Source organism: Panthera uncia (genome assembly GCF_023721935.1).
Source record: "Panthera uncia isolate 11264 chromosome A1 unlocalized genomic scaffold, Puncia_PCG_1.0 HiC_scaffold_17, whole genome shotgun sequence".
Classification (NCBI taxonomy): domain Eukaryota; kingdom Metazoa; phylum Chordata; class Mammalia; order Carnivora; family Felidae; genus Panthera; species Panthera uncia.
This window is the reverse complement of record NW_026057577.1, coordinates 60,763,649-60,780,952: the sequence shown is the minus strand read 5'-3', so window position 1 is coordinate 60,780,952 and position 17,304 is coordinate 60,763,649. Positions and strand designations below refer to the sequence as shown.

Genomic DNA, 17,304 nt, shown 5'->3' with positions numbered 1-17,304 from the left:
GCTAATTCTAAAATTTATATGAAAAGGTAAAGGAACTAGAATAGCTAAAACAATACTGAAAAACTGAAATAAAGGGTGGAGGAATCACAAAACTTAGTTTTAAGATTTAGTTTATAGCTGCAGTAATGAAGAGGGTGTGGTATTACAGAAGAGGTAGACACAGATCACTAAAATAGAATCCATTAAAAGACACAGGTAAGACAAACTGATTTTTGACACAGATACAAAAGCAATTCAATGGAGGAAGGCTAGTTTTTACAGTATACAATATAGACTTTAATTTGCAAAAAAGAACAGACCTCAAATTGCACACCTTATACAGAAATTAATTCAAAATGGGTCATATATATGAGTGCAAAATATGAATGTAAAATATAAAACTAAAACTTGTAGAAGAAAAGCCTTAATGACTTACAGTTAGGTGAAGAGCTCTTAGACAATACATCAAAAGTACATTCCACCAAAAAAAAATAATACACTGGCCTTTTTCAAAATTAAAAATTTTATTCTGCGAAAGATCTTGTTAAGAGGGTGCAAATATGGAAACACAGGGGCGCCCTGGTGGCTTAGTTAAATGTCCAACTCTTGATTTTGGCTTAGGTCATGATCTTGCGGTCATGAGATCGAGCCCTGTGTTGGACTCTGCATTGGGCATGGAGCCTACCTTAGATTCTCTCTCTCCTTCTCCATCGTCTGTCCCTCCCCCACTCCCCCTCTCCCTCCCTCTCCAAAAAAAGAGAAGAAAAAAAAAAAGGATGAAAATACATATCAGAGACAAGCCAAAAATATTTGCAAATCATACCCAACAAAAGACTTGTATCTAAAGTATATAAAGAACTTTCTAATCTCAAAAGTGATGAAACAAGCAGTCCTATTACAAAATGTATGAATTCCCTTTGTTTCATTCTAGGAACATGTCTGGTGGCAGGATTTGGTCATAACAGTCATGCTGTAGATAACGCTCCTGCAGTCTGTTTCAAGGTTGTCCCAGTAGCTAACGTTTCTTTATTAGCTTTGCACAGTCAAGAAAAGAGACTGACCTCATAAATTACATATTATGATAAAATTTTCACTAACGGCAGCTTGTATAATCTTTAACCGATAAAATCTGTTTCAATGGAGCTTGTATAATCTTTATTTTAACCGATAAAATCTGTTTCAATGGATCATTCAAGTTTCAACTCACATTTCTTAACGATATTACAGTTGAGGGATTGTCTTAGCAGGTTGTACTAAGCATTCTTACTTTCTAGCACTGTCCATATTATTTGGTTAAGTGATGTTATGTTTGTTAGTATGTAAGAAAGATGAGTGGATTTCTAAAGCTTATTGTCATGATAATATGACCACAGGAGTTCTAGACCAAAGCATTAAAACATTAAAGCCGCATGATTTTATGTCTCATTAGGAGGAAGTCATTTTTAGAGTGACACATTTGAAGGGACACATGACCACAGATAACCAACATTTCCAAATATGCACACACCCAGTGGCCACCTCATTCAGGTTGTCATTCAAGCCTTTCATGTGTGGTGTGTAACTTCAAAAATGAGGGGACCCCTCGCACACAGAACCTTGAAACTTTAGCCACACATGATGAGCACCATCAGAATCCCTTCCTTTTAACACATTCGGCTTCCCAGACAACCTGAAGTTTTGAACAGTAATTCTAGTGCTAAGGAGTGCTGCTCCCTCAGAAGGGAGGAGGAAATGATGGCCCCATATCACTCTTTCAGATCTTCCAGTCAGAAAAGTACTTTCCACATGTCTACCAAGGATCTGCTTGGTTCTTTGTGATAATATTGACATGAATTCTGTTCTCTACTGATGGTGACGAGGTTTTTTGTTGTTGTTGTTTTGTTTTGTTTTTTAAAGTCTGGTTTTCTAAAATCTCTTTTACTGTGGTTAATTAGAAACAAAACAAGGGGTCAAGTTACGTGTCTGGATTAAAAGTGTAGGACATATTGAACATACCCAAATTTTCAAGTAAGTTTAGATGCTATGAATATATTATGCTTCCTTACCACTTTTAATCAGTCAGCTAATGTTTAAATCTGTACAATAGTGGACGAAGTAAGCCACATGTTAAGTAATATTGCATTTTAATCACAGCTGAGAACAGTTGAGAGAAACACTACTTGCTGAAACATGTTTTGTCTATTAACACTTGCTTTGGAAACAGTGATAGGAAATAGGTGGTTTTGTCATATCACTTTTTTCCCCATCAGTTTTGTGAATTTATCCAATCTTAATTATGTCTTTATATTTTTTCTATATAGTTTGATGCTCTGTTTTGTGTGTATTTGCAGGTAGTAAGACCCTTTCCCCTTCTTTAGGTTCTCCGTAAGTTCCATTTTTTTACCCAAAACTCTTAATTCCATATACAATAGTTGATCTTGTTCCTTCTGTATTTTATACATTTTCTTATTTATAATTAAGTAGTTTTTTGTTTTTTTTTTTTTCTGTCACTATACTCCTCTTTTTCTTGATCAGGACATAATACGGAAGCCATTGTGAATGCAATTTATTGATCAAGTGTCTTGATCTAGGATTTGTCTCATAGATTTTAGAGAGTCTAGGAATCTCCTGCAACTGTGTGCAGAATTTTCTGATATATATTAGGGGTGGGTGTGATTTATGTGGGTGTGTATATGCAAACACACACACACACACACACATTTTTCTGAAAATGGGTTCTGCACATTCTTCAGACTTTTAAAGGGGTTCCTTCACAAGAAACCAGCTATTAAATCTGTATAATAATGAATAGATTTTGTCACATATTACAAAATTGTCCATTTTAATCACAGTTGAGAACAGTCACAAGAAGTTGTCTATGGTTCGGTATCATTGATGAAATGTCTCCAATGTGGTGAGGATCTGTGGATGGATTGTCCAGTCTGCAGAAATTACAAAATGTACATTTCACCTTCTGCCTTGATGGTACCAGCTGACCTCATGGAACAATGGGCCATTTTAGAGAAAAGTTCTCCAATATCACTGGCAAAGGCATAATCAGAAAAAGGGTGCAAAGCCTCACCTCAGGAGTAAAAGCAGAGGATAAGAACCCAAAGGTGTTATAACATGTAAGACTGCAGTAAAACTTGATAGAATAGATCAAATAAAAAATGTTCAGTATGCACCTGTAAAAACAAATGACATAATATCTATAATTTTATTTAAACTATTTGAGCAAATACAAAGTTTAAAAAAGGTTAAATGAAGCAAATATGGCAAAAATCTTGGTAATTACTGATTCTGCTCTATAAGTATGTGAGGGTTTATTATATATATATTTTTTGCAGCTTCTGCACAGCAAAGGAAACAATCGACAAAACTAAAAGACAACCAACGGAATGGGAAAAGATATTTGCAAATGACATATCAGATGAAGGGCTAGTGTCCAAAATCTATAAAGAGCTCACCAAACTCCACACCTGAAAAACAAATAATCCAATGAAGAAATGGGCAGAAAACATGAATAGACACTTCTCTAAAGAAGACATCCGGATGGCCAACAGGCACATGAAAAGATGCTCAATGTCGCTCCTCATCAGGGAAATACAAATCAAAAACACACTCAGATATCACCTCACGCCAGTCAGAGTGGCTAAAATGAACAAATCAGGAGACTATAAATGCTGGTGAGGATGTGGAGAAACGGGAACCCTCTTGCACTGTTGGTGGGAATGCAAACTGGTGCAGCCACTCTGGAAAACAGTGTGGAGGTTCCTCAAAAAATTAAACATAGACCTGCCCTATGACCCAGCGGTAGCACTGCTTGGAATTTACCCAAGGGATACAGGAATGCTGATGCATAGGGGCACTTGTACCCCAATGTTTATAGCAGCACTCTCAACAATAGCCAAATTATGGAAAAAGCCTAAATGTCCATCAACTGATGAATGGATAAAGAAATTGTGGTTTATATACACAATGGAGTACTACATGGCAATGAGAAAGAAATATGGCCCTTTGTAGCAACATGGATGGAACTGGAGAGTGTGATGCTAAGTGAAATAAGCCATACAGAGAAAGACAGATGCCATATGTTTTCACTCTTATGTGGATCCTGAGAAACTTAACAGAAACCCATGGGGGCGGAGAAGGAAAAAAAAAAAAAAAGAGGTTAGAGTGGGAGAGAGTCAAAGCATAAGAGACTCTTAAAAACTGAGAACAAACTGAGGGTTGATGGGGGGTGGGAGGGAGGGGAGGGTGGGTGATGGGTATTGAAGAGGGCATCTTTTGGGATGAGCACTGGGTGTTATATGGAAACCATTTTGACAATAAATTTCATATATTATATATATATATATATATATATATATATATATATATATCCTAATTGTTTAACTCCAGCTTTCTGGTTTTATTAGAACCAGTATATGGACAGTCAGCTCTGATGGAAGCAAAACAGAGATTTGGGGCAATTAAATGGACAATAAAAAAGCTGGAAAACTAACTCTAGCAACCCTGAGAAATGCATAGCCTACTAGGAAGAAGTAAGCTGAGAATCTATGCAAAATTTAGCAAGACATAAAGAAAAAAAAGGTCAGCTCAGTAATAAAAGCAAAGTAAAATAAAATTATTTTCAAAGATTTTAGGGAAAGTAAAGCACAGACTACTGCTGGGAATGTAAATCATATAGCCTTAGTAGTGAACAATTTAGGGACGTGAATCAAAAGTCTTAAGACATTTCATATCCTTTGATCTGGTCATTCCCTTAGTAACAGTATAACCTAAAGCAACTGCTTCTGCACACATTTCTTACTGCATTAGATCTCCGAGGGAGGGGCTTTGTCTACCTTACTGACCACTATATCCCTAGCACAGGTCCACGCAGGAAGTATGTGCTTAATGGATGTATGTTAAATAAACAGAGAAGAATTAGAAACAACCTAAACGTCCAATAGAATTATTTGGTACATTTTGATACAGAAGATATACTAGTCATTGTAAGTTGATTTTTCAAAGAATATCAAATGACATGGGATAATGCTGTCAATATAATGTTATATGGGAAAAATAAGAATGTAAAATTATATATGGAATGATCCTAATTAAATATGTCCAAACTAGTATGAGGAAATGCAGCAAAATTTTAATTGCAGTTATCCATGGGTGATTCCCACTTAAGCACATTTGAAATGTTCGCCTTCAAATGTTTCTGTGGCTTCCAAGTTATTAGGACAAAAATCTTTTCCAAAAATGAATTTTAGGGGTGCCTGGGTGGTTCAGTCGGTTAAGTGCCTGACTTTGGCTCAGGTCATGATCCTGTGGTCTGTGAGTTCAAGCCCCATGTTGGGCTCTGTGCTGACAGCTCAGAGCCTGGAGCCTGCTTCAGATTCTGTGTCTCCCTTTCTTTCTGCTCCTCCCCCACTTGCATTCTGTCTCTATCTCTGTCTCTCTCTCTCTCTCAAAAATAAATAAACATTAAAAAAATTAAAAATAAATAAATAAAAATGGATTTTAGTTTTATAGGCTAAGGCTAGATAAGTATAGCATTACAAAAAGAGCCAGTCTTTGATTTCTTCCAATCCAAGTTCCCACTCTCCAGTTTGAGGTAACCATTCTTACAAGTTTGGTGTGTGTCCTAGATCATTTTTAATGGTTTTACATACATATACTGTATATGTACTATAAAGAATATGTGGTATTGGTATATATTTTTTATAAGTTGTGTTAAGTTGCTTGCATATTTATCATCTAGTTTTTGCTTTCTGTTTTAACTCAACAATCTATTTATGAGAACTGCCTATTTTGAGATTGGATGGAGATTCAATTCATTCCCCTTAACTGCTATCCAGCATCACATTCGATTTAGCCATTTCCCTATTAGTAAGTAGGTAAGGGCCTGGATATTCTCTCTCTTTGAATCTGCTGAAGAAAGGGATGGAGGAGACCACATCCTACTCTGCTGCTGGTGTCAGGGGAAGAAGTCTTCTCAAGGCAAAGAGTGGGATGCAGTTCCCAAAAGAGGAAAGCAGGTCCAGGTCCTCGTGCCTGCAGAAAGACCATGGGAGCCTTCCCCCCTCAGTATTCGGCCACATATACAAATATTCCACAAAGATTTATTGAGTAATTATCATGTGTCAGGCACCATGCTAAACCCCAATCTGGCATGCATGTGTAAATAATAATGCACCAAAGGCTGTGGATATACTGAACTATGAATTCCCATTAACCTATCAGAGTATGCTTAGATTTCTGCCTTAGTTGTAACTGACTTCTGGGTACTGAAAAGCTTCAGGGGCACCTGGGTGGCTCAGTTGGTTAACCGTATGACTCTTGGTTTCAGCTGAGGTCATGATCTTGTGGTTTCCTGAGTCCGAGCCCTGCATCAGGGTCTGTACTGGCAGTGTAGAGCCTGCTTAGGAGTCTCTCTCTCTCTGCCCCTCCCCCACTTGTGCTGTCTCTGACTCTCTCAAAATAAATAAATAAACTTAAAAAAAAAAAAAAAAAAACAGCATTGGGGCACCTGGGTGGCTCAGTCGGTTGAGCATCCAACTTTGGCTCAGGTCATGATCTCACAGTTCATGAGTTCCAGCCCCGCGTCAGCCTCTGTGCTGACAGCTCAGAGCCTGGAGCCTGCTTCAGATTCTGTGTCTCCCTCTCTCTCTGCCCCAACCCACTTGCATTCTGTCTCTATCTCTCTCAAAAATAAATAAACATAAAAAAAAAATTTTTTTTTAAAGCATCAAAGTAACGCAAGAAATCATAAGTCAGACATAGGATTTATTTATTCTTATGTAAAGTATATTTCAGGGTAGGAAAAAAATGTGAGTTTCCAGTTTGTTTTTTATAATTTATAAAATGGGACTTGGTGATCTGTAAAATCACTTTCAGTTTTAACAGCTTAGAATACAGGATACTTGCAATAGGGCTCTTTTACCACTAGGTGCCGCTATTGACAACACAAAAGTTAAAAGCAAAGGCTTTATACACTGCAGTACTGCTTGAAAGAACACTACAAAATTTAAGAATAAAAATGTGAAAGCACTTTTACAGACAAGCCCTATAAAAGGACGTATGTGCATATTTAAATAGCTCAGTTCCATGGGCACAATAGTAGTTAAGTACTGCCTATATCCTTCTGGAACAACCCTCAGCAACTTACTGGTCAGCAGTATAAGGGGGGAATCAGAGGGTCTTAGAATTGGAAGGGAGCTTATTTGTCCATTAGTTTTCAAATCTCTGTTTCCTGGAGTTAGAAATATATTTCCATGCAGGCGCAGAAATACACACCCATATAAACAGATTATATGTATATATAGCTGAAGCCAAAGTTTCACCAAACAGTAATATCCTTACCATGTGCAACCTATTTTTTCCATATATTTGTAAAATAATAGAATATATAAATATTTAAATATATATATTTACTTATATATCTGCCCCCAGTTCTGGCACAGAGCTCCTAAACCCTTGTGATTTCTTAAGCGATGAGAACATGAGGAGCATTTCTTCTAATACTTGGTCTTTGATTCTGGCTCCCGACACTGACTTCCTAAATCCCTTGGAATTTCCTGGGTGATAGGAGTATCTTTTGATATAAGGAGCTGACTCTTGGTGGGCTCTTGAACAGCTTCAGGGTGGGGGCTGGTCACCAGAAAGACCAAGGTCTGATTCGAAGCTTGGGGCTTTCAGACCTGTTCTCCATCCTCTGGGAAGAGGGGAAGGGCTAGAAGTAGAGTTAGTGATCATTCATGCCTTCATGATGACATTTCCATCAAATCCCAAAAGTACGAGTTTGAGAGAGCTTCCAGGTGGACAGAAGCTCCTGCACCTGGGACTCTCCAGGCCTTGCCCTACGTAGCTCTTCATCTGGCTGTTCATCTGTATTCTGTATCATATCCTTTGTTACATAATCAACCGGTACACGTAAGTGTTTCCCTAAATGTTATGAGCCATTCTAACAAATTACTGAACCCAAGGAGGAGGTCATGGCAACCTTGGTTTATAGTTGGTCAGTCAGAAATACAGGTGACAACCTGGGACTTGTGACAACCTGGGGTCTTACATGGGGAGGTCTTGTGGTGCTAATTCCAGGCAGATGGTATCAGAACTGAACTGAATTGCAGGACACCAGTTGCTACTGCAGGATCATTTGATGTGTGAAAAACTTACACATCTAGAATCAGAAGTGTGGTGAGTGTAGTAGCATGAGAGTAAAGAAGATAACACAGGGAATGTTTCCCAGACATATTCTATTTCATAAAAAATATACATATATACTAGTCATAAACTAATAACTAGTGATCTAATACACGTCCTTCCATTTAATACATTAGGAAAGAGAGGCTCAGAGAGGTGCAGTGACTTGCCCCAGGTAACACAGCCAGGAAACAGGCATTCCAGGCACTGGCAGGTTTGGTTTTGGAAGGTCCTGGGTAAAAACTGAAAAATATCCTTGGCATACCCCCAGCCCTTTATGCACTCCTACCTTCTAGAGCCTGTGGGCCAGTACCTGCTTGTGATAAAAACTGACAAAGTAGATGTGTGACTAGTTATACACAATCATCATTTAAAAAATACAGGATCTTTGCAAAATGCAAGAGTGATCATTTCAACTCTTCTACTTGCATTCCCTCAGTGGTTCTTTCTGTTTTTTAGGCCAGATACAAATTCTCAGTGTGGCAATAAATCTCCTCCAGACCTGGCCCCAGTCCTTTGAGCCAGCCTCACTCTTTGCCAGTTCCCCATGCATCTTCAAGGTCTTTCCTCCATTCTTGACCTGGCTAAATCTTAGATTTTTCGCAGCTCCACTCACATTCCTCTTCTGCAAACCTTCCCGGGCGCTGGCTTTCCACACCTTTGCCACAGCACACGTCCTACTGTCCCTGAGTCTTTTTCTTGTCTGTGTTTTTCACTGGACTGTGGCATTGTTATGAGCCAGGGTTATGTCTTTCTGTTTGTCATCCCTGGCCACTAACACCGGGCTAAGTACACAAGAGAAACTCAGTTGGTATCTGCTGGACTGAATAGTTGCATATTCTTATTCTCACATTTTAATCCTTAAAAAACCCAACTCACTGGAATATCAGCTGTTTGAATTATGTAAGAGCTGGTTCTGACAATGCAGATCTCCATTTTCTAATATCTTGAGAGTATGAATAAAAACTATACGTATCTCAGGAAAAATGGATGCAAAAACCCAGTTTTAACTTCCTTTACTTTAATACATCTTTATTTTAATACATCTGTGTTAGGAAGATGGTTAGTTTGGGTTTTTTATCCCCCAGTCTGTAGGCCATAGTATCAAATGATCAACACAGCTGCTGGCCCAATCCCCAGACTGAGAGCCTTCCCTGGATCACTTACAAAGGGCAGACAACAACTCTCATGTGCATGCTACCTTATAACATACCAAAGAAAGTGGGTAAGTTATTTTATTATCCATCATTAAGGAGGCGATCAGAGTGAAAGGGAGAAAATTAAATGCTACTATGACTAAATGCAGTGAGTAATGAAGTGAGAGGTTGACCAGTGGGAGCTACGGTGGTCAGAGATGGCTTTGTAAGAGTGAATTATATAGACTAGGTTGAGAATTGAGTAGAGAGATGGAGAAGGAAGCATTTCCAGGTGGGAACCAGCAAGAACAACACTCAGATAAGGATGTGGGTGGAGACGACTTGCTTGATGGGGGGGGTGGGGCCCATCTGTGTTGGGAAACAAGGTGGGAGGGAGGGAGGGAGAATGTATGCTGACACTGGATAGGAGCTGGGGCTAATTATCCCAGATCACCCTTACTCTTGTGGCACCCTTACTCTTGTGTTGGTTATGAAGCACATTCAGGTTGACTTAGCATTTTGATCTCCTTTCTGCTCTTGGTAGGTGAGTAGGATGGATGTTAATGGGTTTTTTAAAAATAGAAATGGCAAAACCCTAAAGGAGATTAGGAAATTTAGCCCAAGTCACACAGCTGGCAGCTCACCAACCTCACAGTCTAGAATTCAACACTTCTATTTCACAGACCAAGAATTACAGTCGGTCTCACAAATCACATAGCTGAGGACCAAGGAGGTGAAGTAACTGTTCCAAGGCTACACAAAAGCAGTTTAGGATACTGTTTGGTAGCTTTAACCAGCACTATTTCTGATTGAAGGGGTTTTGCATTATATTAACTGGAGAAGAAACCCGGAGGAAAAATCCTCATATTGCAGAGAAAGAGCTGTTACTTTGACAAAACAAAATATTTTCTAATGTTTTATAACTGTTGGGATAACAGTCTGTTATGTAGCTGCATTCTTAAAAATGGAAATTTTTATCAATCAAAAATTAAGTTTTTTTAAAGCAAAAACTATTCTGAAAAGAAATGGAGCTGCCTGAGCAGAGATATCTATCTGGGGGGAGTGGTCTCTACAACCTACAAGAGCTTTTCAGAATTATTTTCTGCCACTGATGAATTTTAAGGTCTTCATCAAGCAGACCAAAAAAAATTAACTTGAAAACAACACTGACACCAACAAAAACATTGTCCCTATGTGATTGATACTATCCCTCAGAATCTGATAGCAAAGGATAACTAATATTTCCAAACGAGTACATCATCCAGATGACACATTATTATAATTTATTTAGTTTTTTTTACCCCAGAAATGACATGGTCTGAGAAATGACTTGCTGAGAAATCTGTGTTTACATTAGGGAGAGTGGATGGGGGGGGGGGGGTGGGTGATGAAAATCCCTGCAGAAGTTGAAAAGATGTTAAGTGGTAAATACCAAAATGCCCAGCAAGCATGTAAGCAGGCTCTCATCCCAGCATGAATATGTGCAGCTCAGCATTTTAAAATTTACTTTTAGCTTTTCTAGCAGTTTGAATTAACCCATTCTCTACTTCCACTCCCGGTGTGAGAGCTCAGCCTCGAACCTACAGACTAAAAGTGCAGGCACAGTCTACTGTGATCGGCCAGTAGATAACCCCCTCACCCCATGGCTTCCTCCAAGTGGGCTGTCTCGTGAACAAATGTCTCCTAGACGTTCTTAACAACCAGGAGGCCTGGAGCAAAGTCCAGACAAATGGTAGGAAGTAAGTCAGGCTTGCTGGAGCTCATACAGAACTGGAAAAGGCCTACTGGGAGACCAAAACAATACAAATAAATGCCACACTAAAGGTACGTCCAGATCGGAGGTTCTCCAGAAGCAGGTGGGTCAGAACCACCCCAGTGAGGCTGTTTCAGAAGATAGCCCCAAGCATTCATAGTCATAAAAGATCCACAGGTGATTCTAAAGTACATTCCTCATTGATAGACACCGATCTAGGCTGTCTAAAGAGACAATTACATTTTGTCTTAGTTTCAACCCCTGGGCAAGTTAAAATGAAAAACAAAACAAGCAAATCCAAACCAAAAATTCTTCCAGATTAGGTATACAGTGTATCAGTTACTACAGACATTTGCTTCCAATAGAAAAAATAATCCATGTCAAAGTCTTGGTGAGTCGAAATGTTGCATGGTATTTGTCCTATTAAAACCGGGGCTGGCCAAGTATACTTTTGGTGTCCCTCATGCTACAATTTCCTAAGTTCTTTGGCCCAACAGAAGAAAGTTAAGAACAAAAACAAAACAAAATTCAAGAGAATAAAAGAAAGTTAACTGAGCAACAAAGAATTATTACAATTCTGAAATAAAGCCATCCACTCCTGTGTTTGGGTGAGTGTTATTGTAGCAAAGTCCAATGCTTCCTAAACGATGGGGCCCTGCCTGACTAAAAACCTAAACAAACAGTCCATGTTCAGCCTATTAAAGATGAAAGAAGACTTAACATTTGATGGGGCCAGTGAAAACCCTAAGTGTAACAGAGATAACAGCGTCTTTGTCATAGCAAACCACTCAATGTGGGCTTTCCTTTTTACCTTGTTGATGGACATTTCATTCATCCTCAGAAGCTGCTCTGGCATAACTCAGAGGTAGATTTAGCCCAACAACTGGCCCTACAACGCTCAGCCAAGATGTGATGTAGTTGACACTCCTAGGAAACAAGTGAAAAAACAGGAAACTCTCATGTTTCCATTGTAGTTGGGTGAGAGGTAGAAAATCAGTTACCAACAGAAGAGATGAGCTGTCTTCAAAGATATGTGCCCACCATGTGGAATTCTAGCATTTCCAAATATCAGCTCCATTACTTGACAGGAACTTGAGGTCCAAAGGGACTGAGGATCCCCAGTAAGGTAGTTAAAAGGGGAGTCAAGGCACTGGGACTCCTGACTCCCCTTGATGATTCCAATTTTACACTTAAAATTTACAGCATTTGCTAAGGTAGCATAGTGCAGTGGTTAAGAGCATGGCTCTGAGGCACAAATGCATGGGTTCAAATCCCAATTCTACCATCTAACTAGCAGTGTGAACTTGGCCAAGTCATTTAATTCCTCTGTGCTTTAGCTTCCTCTTCTGTAAACTGGGTAAAATAATGGAAATTAGCTCATGGGGTGTTATAAAAATCCAATGTCTTAATATATCTAAAATACTTAGAACAGTGCCTAGCACACAGTAAAAATCAATAAACATTAGCCACTATTATTACTACAAAAAATACTTCTTTTTTAGCTTGGCTTTTAGAGTCACATAAAAAGATTTACACTTTTAAAATAAGAGTAAAAGCCAATGTATCTTGATGGTGTTTCTTACCTATTGATTTTTTGAGAATTCTTTAACACAGGAGTCATGAATTCATCCGTCTTGCAGGGATGAAGTACAAAAAAAGGCTGCCCAAGTATTGGATGCTCCTGTAGGAATCAGAGTTGGTCCAGGATGGCCAGTGTGAGTTACTTTGAAAAAGTTAAAACGCACAATCTGGTTTGTTAAAATAAAAGTTTGCTTTAAATTCCAAGTTACTAAATTAAGATACAGATCAATTTCAGTTTTTGAAATATAATTCATAATCCACACATGAGAAGAAGTTATGAATTGATAAAGTATAGAAGGGTACACAGTTTTGTTTACACAATACCAACTGTAGACAAATTTTATCAGTTTCCTCTCTTTGTCAACTAATGTTACTCTATGGCCTGTAATTATTCTCCGGTTTTTCCTCAAGGCTGTCTGTGAAGCCCAGTAGCCTGACCACGTGAACAATGTATTTCATTCGCCTCATTGTAAGGGAACCAAAATCTTTCACACTTTTTTTTTTTTTTTTTTTTACATAAACTTTGCCAATGTGTTGATTGTTTCAAGCATCACTGCGGTGCCAACAGGCACATGTTCAGTGGGTAGAATGGTAGGGGAGGGGAGAGGAAGCAGGAGAATGGTTTGCATTATTTAAATTGTTGTACTTCTGTCTGTCTCTTTCTGAGTTTCCTCTGTTTATCTGTTTCTATCCTTCTGTCTCTCCCAAGCTTATTGGGCCGTTTCTGTAAATCAAAACTCACTTGATGCAACGCCACTGCCTTCATAGGAGAATGAATGGATCCAAGATACGGGTCAGACCGCTGCCAGTATAGCGATGTGGACATAATTTGGCCAACAATGGGGAGCCCTAGGAGATTTCTATGTAGTGAGTGATCCATGCACAAATTGTGCCAATGCAAAAACAATTATTAACAATAAATTTATTGATCGTTTACATTGTAGATTCACAACTACGCCAAAGACTGCAAACTCAAATATTGCTATGGTCTGAATGTTTGCATCTCCCCATATTCATATGTTGAAATCCTAAAGCCCGGTGTGAAGGTATTACAGGAGGTTGGGCCTTTAGGAAGTGATTAGGTCATGAGGGTAGAGCCCTCAGGAATGCGAATTTGGACCTTATAAAAGAGATCCTGCCCCCTGATTGCTAGTTCACCCCCTTCTGCCATGTGAGGACACAAGAAGTGTGTGACCCGAAAGAGCGTCCTTATGAGAACAGGCTGGTATACTGATCTCAGACTTCAGAATTGTAAAAAATAAATTTCCGTGTGTGTAAACTACCCAATCTATGGTATTTTGTTATAGCTGGCCAAGCAAACTGGGACAGATACCTACAAAGATCACACAGGTAGCGTGAAGGAGCGAGGTCAGTTAAATACACAAGCAGGTGACAGGGACTGTGGGGAAATGGAGAGTGTGCCCAGCCAAGGCTAGGCTTGCTACTCTGCTCCAGCCAATTGTGCCATGTGGGAATGTAGGTTCAGTGTGCCAGGTCTTCCCATTTGTCAAAATAACCTAGCAATCCAGATTTTTATGTAAAATCTCCTAAATTTAAATTTTGGCACTTTTTTTTTTTTTTTTTAAACATAGAGTGGGCCAAATAAAACAAGCCTGTTGGCTGGATTTGGACTAGGGGCCTAGCTTCTTCTCCTGGCTTCTTCTCCTCTTGTCAGCCAGTCCAAGGAGAAGCTGAACTCAGAGCATCCATGGAAAGAATTACGTGTGGTTGTTGCTGCTAACTCTACCCTCCAACCCCAAAACACTCATGTTGGTGTGCATGTGCACACACCTGCTCACAGGAAACAGAGGCACCATTCCACTGTGTATTGGAGATGCTGGGTATGGATATTTGGGGATGTATGTGTGTGCTGAGGGCTGGGGTATCCGCTGGGTATGGGGCAGTGTATGTCTCCTGAGCGCCACCTCCAGAGTCTGCCTAGTGGCCTGACTCTTACAGCAGAGCCTGGGCTCCCTCTTTCCTGCTCTCTTCCCACCCCTCCTTCCCATTCGAATCTAAGCAGAGCCTAGGGTCAGAGCCCCAATGTGTTATGCCTATAGCAAGTCTTCCCGTCCAGCTTGATTCTGGCTCTCCTTATATGCCTTAAACTAGTATTTATTAATTCAACACATATCTACTGATCATGTCTTATGTGTCTGCCAGGAACAGTTCTGGATATAGTAATAGAGATCACTGTATTGCAAAGATAAACAAAGTCCCTGATCCCAGGGAACTTTCATGCCAGTGCAGGAGACAGCCAATAAATTTATAGAACAAATAAATAGACAAAATAATCCAGAAAATAATAAGCGTTATGAATAAAATAAAACAGGGTCCCTTGATTTTGAGAGCATTTAGAACCGAAAAGCTCCTTTTTGTTGTTAAATAAATCCCTTAAATATGTTGCTAATCATGGCCACTCTTCTAGCAGTGTGTCAAAAGCATCCATAATCACTTCCATGGTTACACTGTATATGGCCAACACCCAATGCTTTCTCAAGTGTGTCAGCTTCTCTTAGTTGTGGCAAACTAACCAAATCATTAATTACTTTTCAGATACAGATGGAAAATTAATTTTTAAAATACTCAAAAATCCTGGTTTCTAAATATATAAGACTACTGAATATAGGCCTTAAGTCATTATGAGTATAATAATGATTATACAATATAGAAAAATAAAAAGTTTCCCCGATGTGATTAGAATTCATATCTTCCCTCATCGTTCACTTAGCAAATATTAAGTCTTCTTGTCTGACAATTTTATAATGATTTAACCCTAACTAACGGCAAATCTATAGTTTTAAAATGTGGCTAATCTTAGGGATATGTTAATGCTGCAGAAGTGACAGAATTCAAAGTGAGCCTTATGACCTGAGCTGATACTATTTTTTCAGTAACATTCAATCAGCTAATCCTGCAAGCCAAACAATTTATATTCAAAGTTACGGTAGAGCATTTACAAATAATTTGAGGTGTCTTATCAGTGTAGACAATCAATCTGGATAATATTCTCCAAAAGCCATTTTTCTGCACTGGAGATTTTTTAAGGTTCATGCCATCAGGAAACATTATCTGCATTTTCTACTTTCTCCTTCAGACAGCCAGAATCAGAGATGAAAGCCGTCTTTCATTTTTAGTTTAGGAATTATGAGCTAGAGTCAAAAAAATCTAAAACCCTACACCTTATTTGTTTAACATACCATTTTCAGAAATGGAAGAACATCAAAACTGTCAGGATCTTTTTAGTGACATTTCTTAGATCAATTCAGAAGGTAAATTTGTGTGAAAGTACTACCATCTGCTGTCAGTACTAATGAACTGATGCAAATCTGCACTGAGAAAAATGTCAGTGTGGAAATACATGCAGCCAGTGAACTGTGTTAGGCTTACAACTCAATAAACACTTCTACTGGAACAAAGTTCTGCTAAATGGTTTTCCGTGAAAATAGAAATGATGGGTCAGATTTCTATCTCTGTAACTCCAGAGGAGTTATATAGGCACATTCTCCTATGAAATTTAATTTAGCAATGGTTAAATGTCTCATAAAATAAGTCTGACATGAATACCGTGAATTGGTTTCAGAACTATTAGATATGACTATCACAAGGAAATGATAATACTGCACCTTCATTCTTACATCTAATAAAGGAGATGAATTTCTTGGCTCATTTCTTAATTTTCTTGGCTCTCCAGGAGGGCACAAATATAATTTCACATATGAAGCTTTCATCCAGTTGCATATTCCAGACTGATCGAATTTGCCTTCCACTCAGGGTACATTCCTTAGAAATGGAGAGGGATATTTCCCTAAGCCTGCTTCCTCAAGCAGGGAAAGGAAAACGGCTATTGAACGTCTGCAGTATGAGACACTGTACTAAGTGCTTTGCACGGGGTCACCTATCTGAGTAATTCTTTGAGGAAGGCTTTATTGTTGCCACTTGGAGAACGGGTTCAAAGGGATTACACTTAAAGTCATCCATGTAGTAGGGAGTGAAGCACCTCTGAAGTGTGGTCTTACATTGCACCTTTCCACCCCACTGACCAGAGGTGTTGTCAGGGACATTTAATCCTCTCTCTAGTCCATCTCTGCAAAAATCTACTTACTTTTATTTCAAAATAATGTGTTTTCATAAAATTGTAAGGGAAATACATACAGAGAGCTCAGAAAATACAGAAAAGAACAAAGAAAAAAAAGCAGGATAACCTAAGACTGACCAACTCAGATTTAATCACTATTTGGTGAATTTCAAACCTTTTCATGTACACACGTTTATAGTCTTCTATTGCTTTTTATTCAATGAACAGAAAGATATGTACCAAGTACCCACTATATGCCAGTCCTGCCATATGTGTTTTTTGTTGGTGTTCTTGAAGTTTCTTTGTCTTTTGTTTTGCAGATTTCTATACTTATTTTTATTTTTTCCCTGTATATATTTTGTTCGGATTTATTTTGTTGTTCTTAATTTTTTAATTTTGCATGGGTACTTAAAAATATGCATAAAGAATATGTAATCTTGAGTTGTTGGCTAGACCGCTCCCCATGTGCCACTAGATCTAGCCAGGTAATTGTGCTGTCCATGTTTTCTAGATTCTTATCTGTTTGATCTACGAATTTCTAAAAGAAGTTTAAATCTCTCATTAAAATAGTTGATTTGTCCATTTCTGCTTGAAGTCTGTCA

At 38.6% G+C, this 17,304-nt stretch overlaps 1 protein-coding gene across 8 annotated transcripts in view; it reads right to left on the bottom strand.

Annotated features, from left to right (window-relative positions):
• Positions 1-2,440: 2,440 nt before the first annotated feature.
• The window catches only part of ATG10 (autophagy related 10), a 259,495-nt gene continuing 244,631 nt past the window's right edge, over positions 2,441-17,304 (bottom strand). For 4 of the 8 annotated variants that reach the window (XM_049649756.1, XM_049649757.1, XM_049649755.1 and 1 more), the window contains 2 exons: positions 12,627-12,724; positions 9,156-11,970 (listed from right to left, as the gene is read on the bottom strand). In XM_049649756.1, coding sequence (XP_049505713.1) covers positions 11,871-11,970; positions 12,627-12,724 — 198 coding nt within the window. In that variant the 3' untranslated portion in view covers positions 9,156-11,870. Of the gene's footprint in view, positions 3,144-6,718; positions 8,940-9,155; positions 11,971-12,626; positions 12,725-13,753; positions 16,408-17,304 lie in introns of those variants that run through there. The other 4 variants (XM_049649751.1, XM_049649752.1, XM_049649748.1 and 1 more) reach the window with 4 other exon arrangements.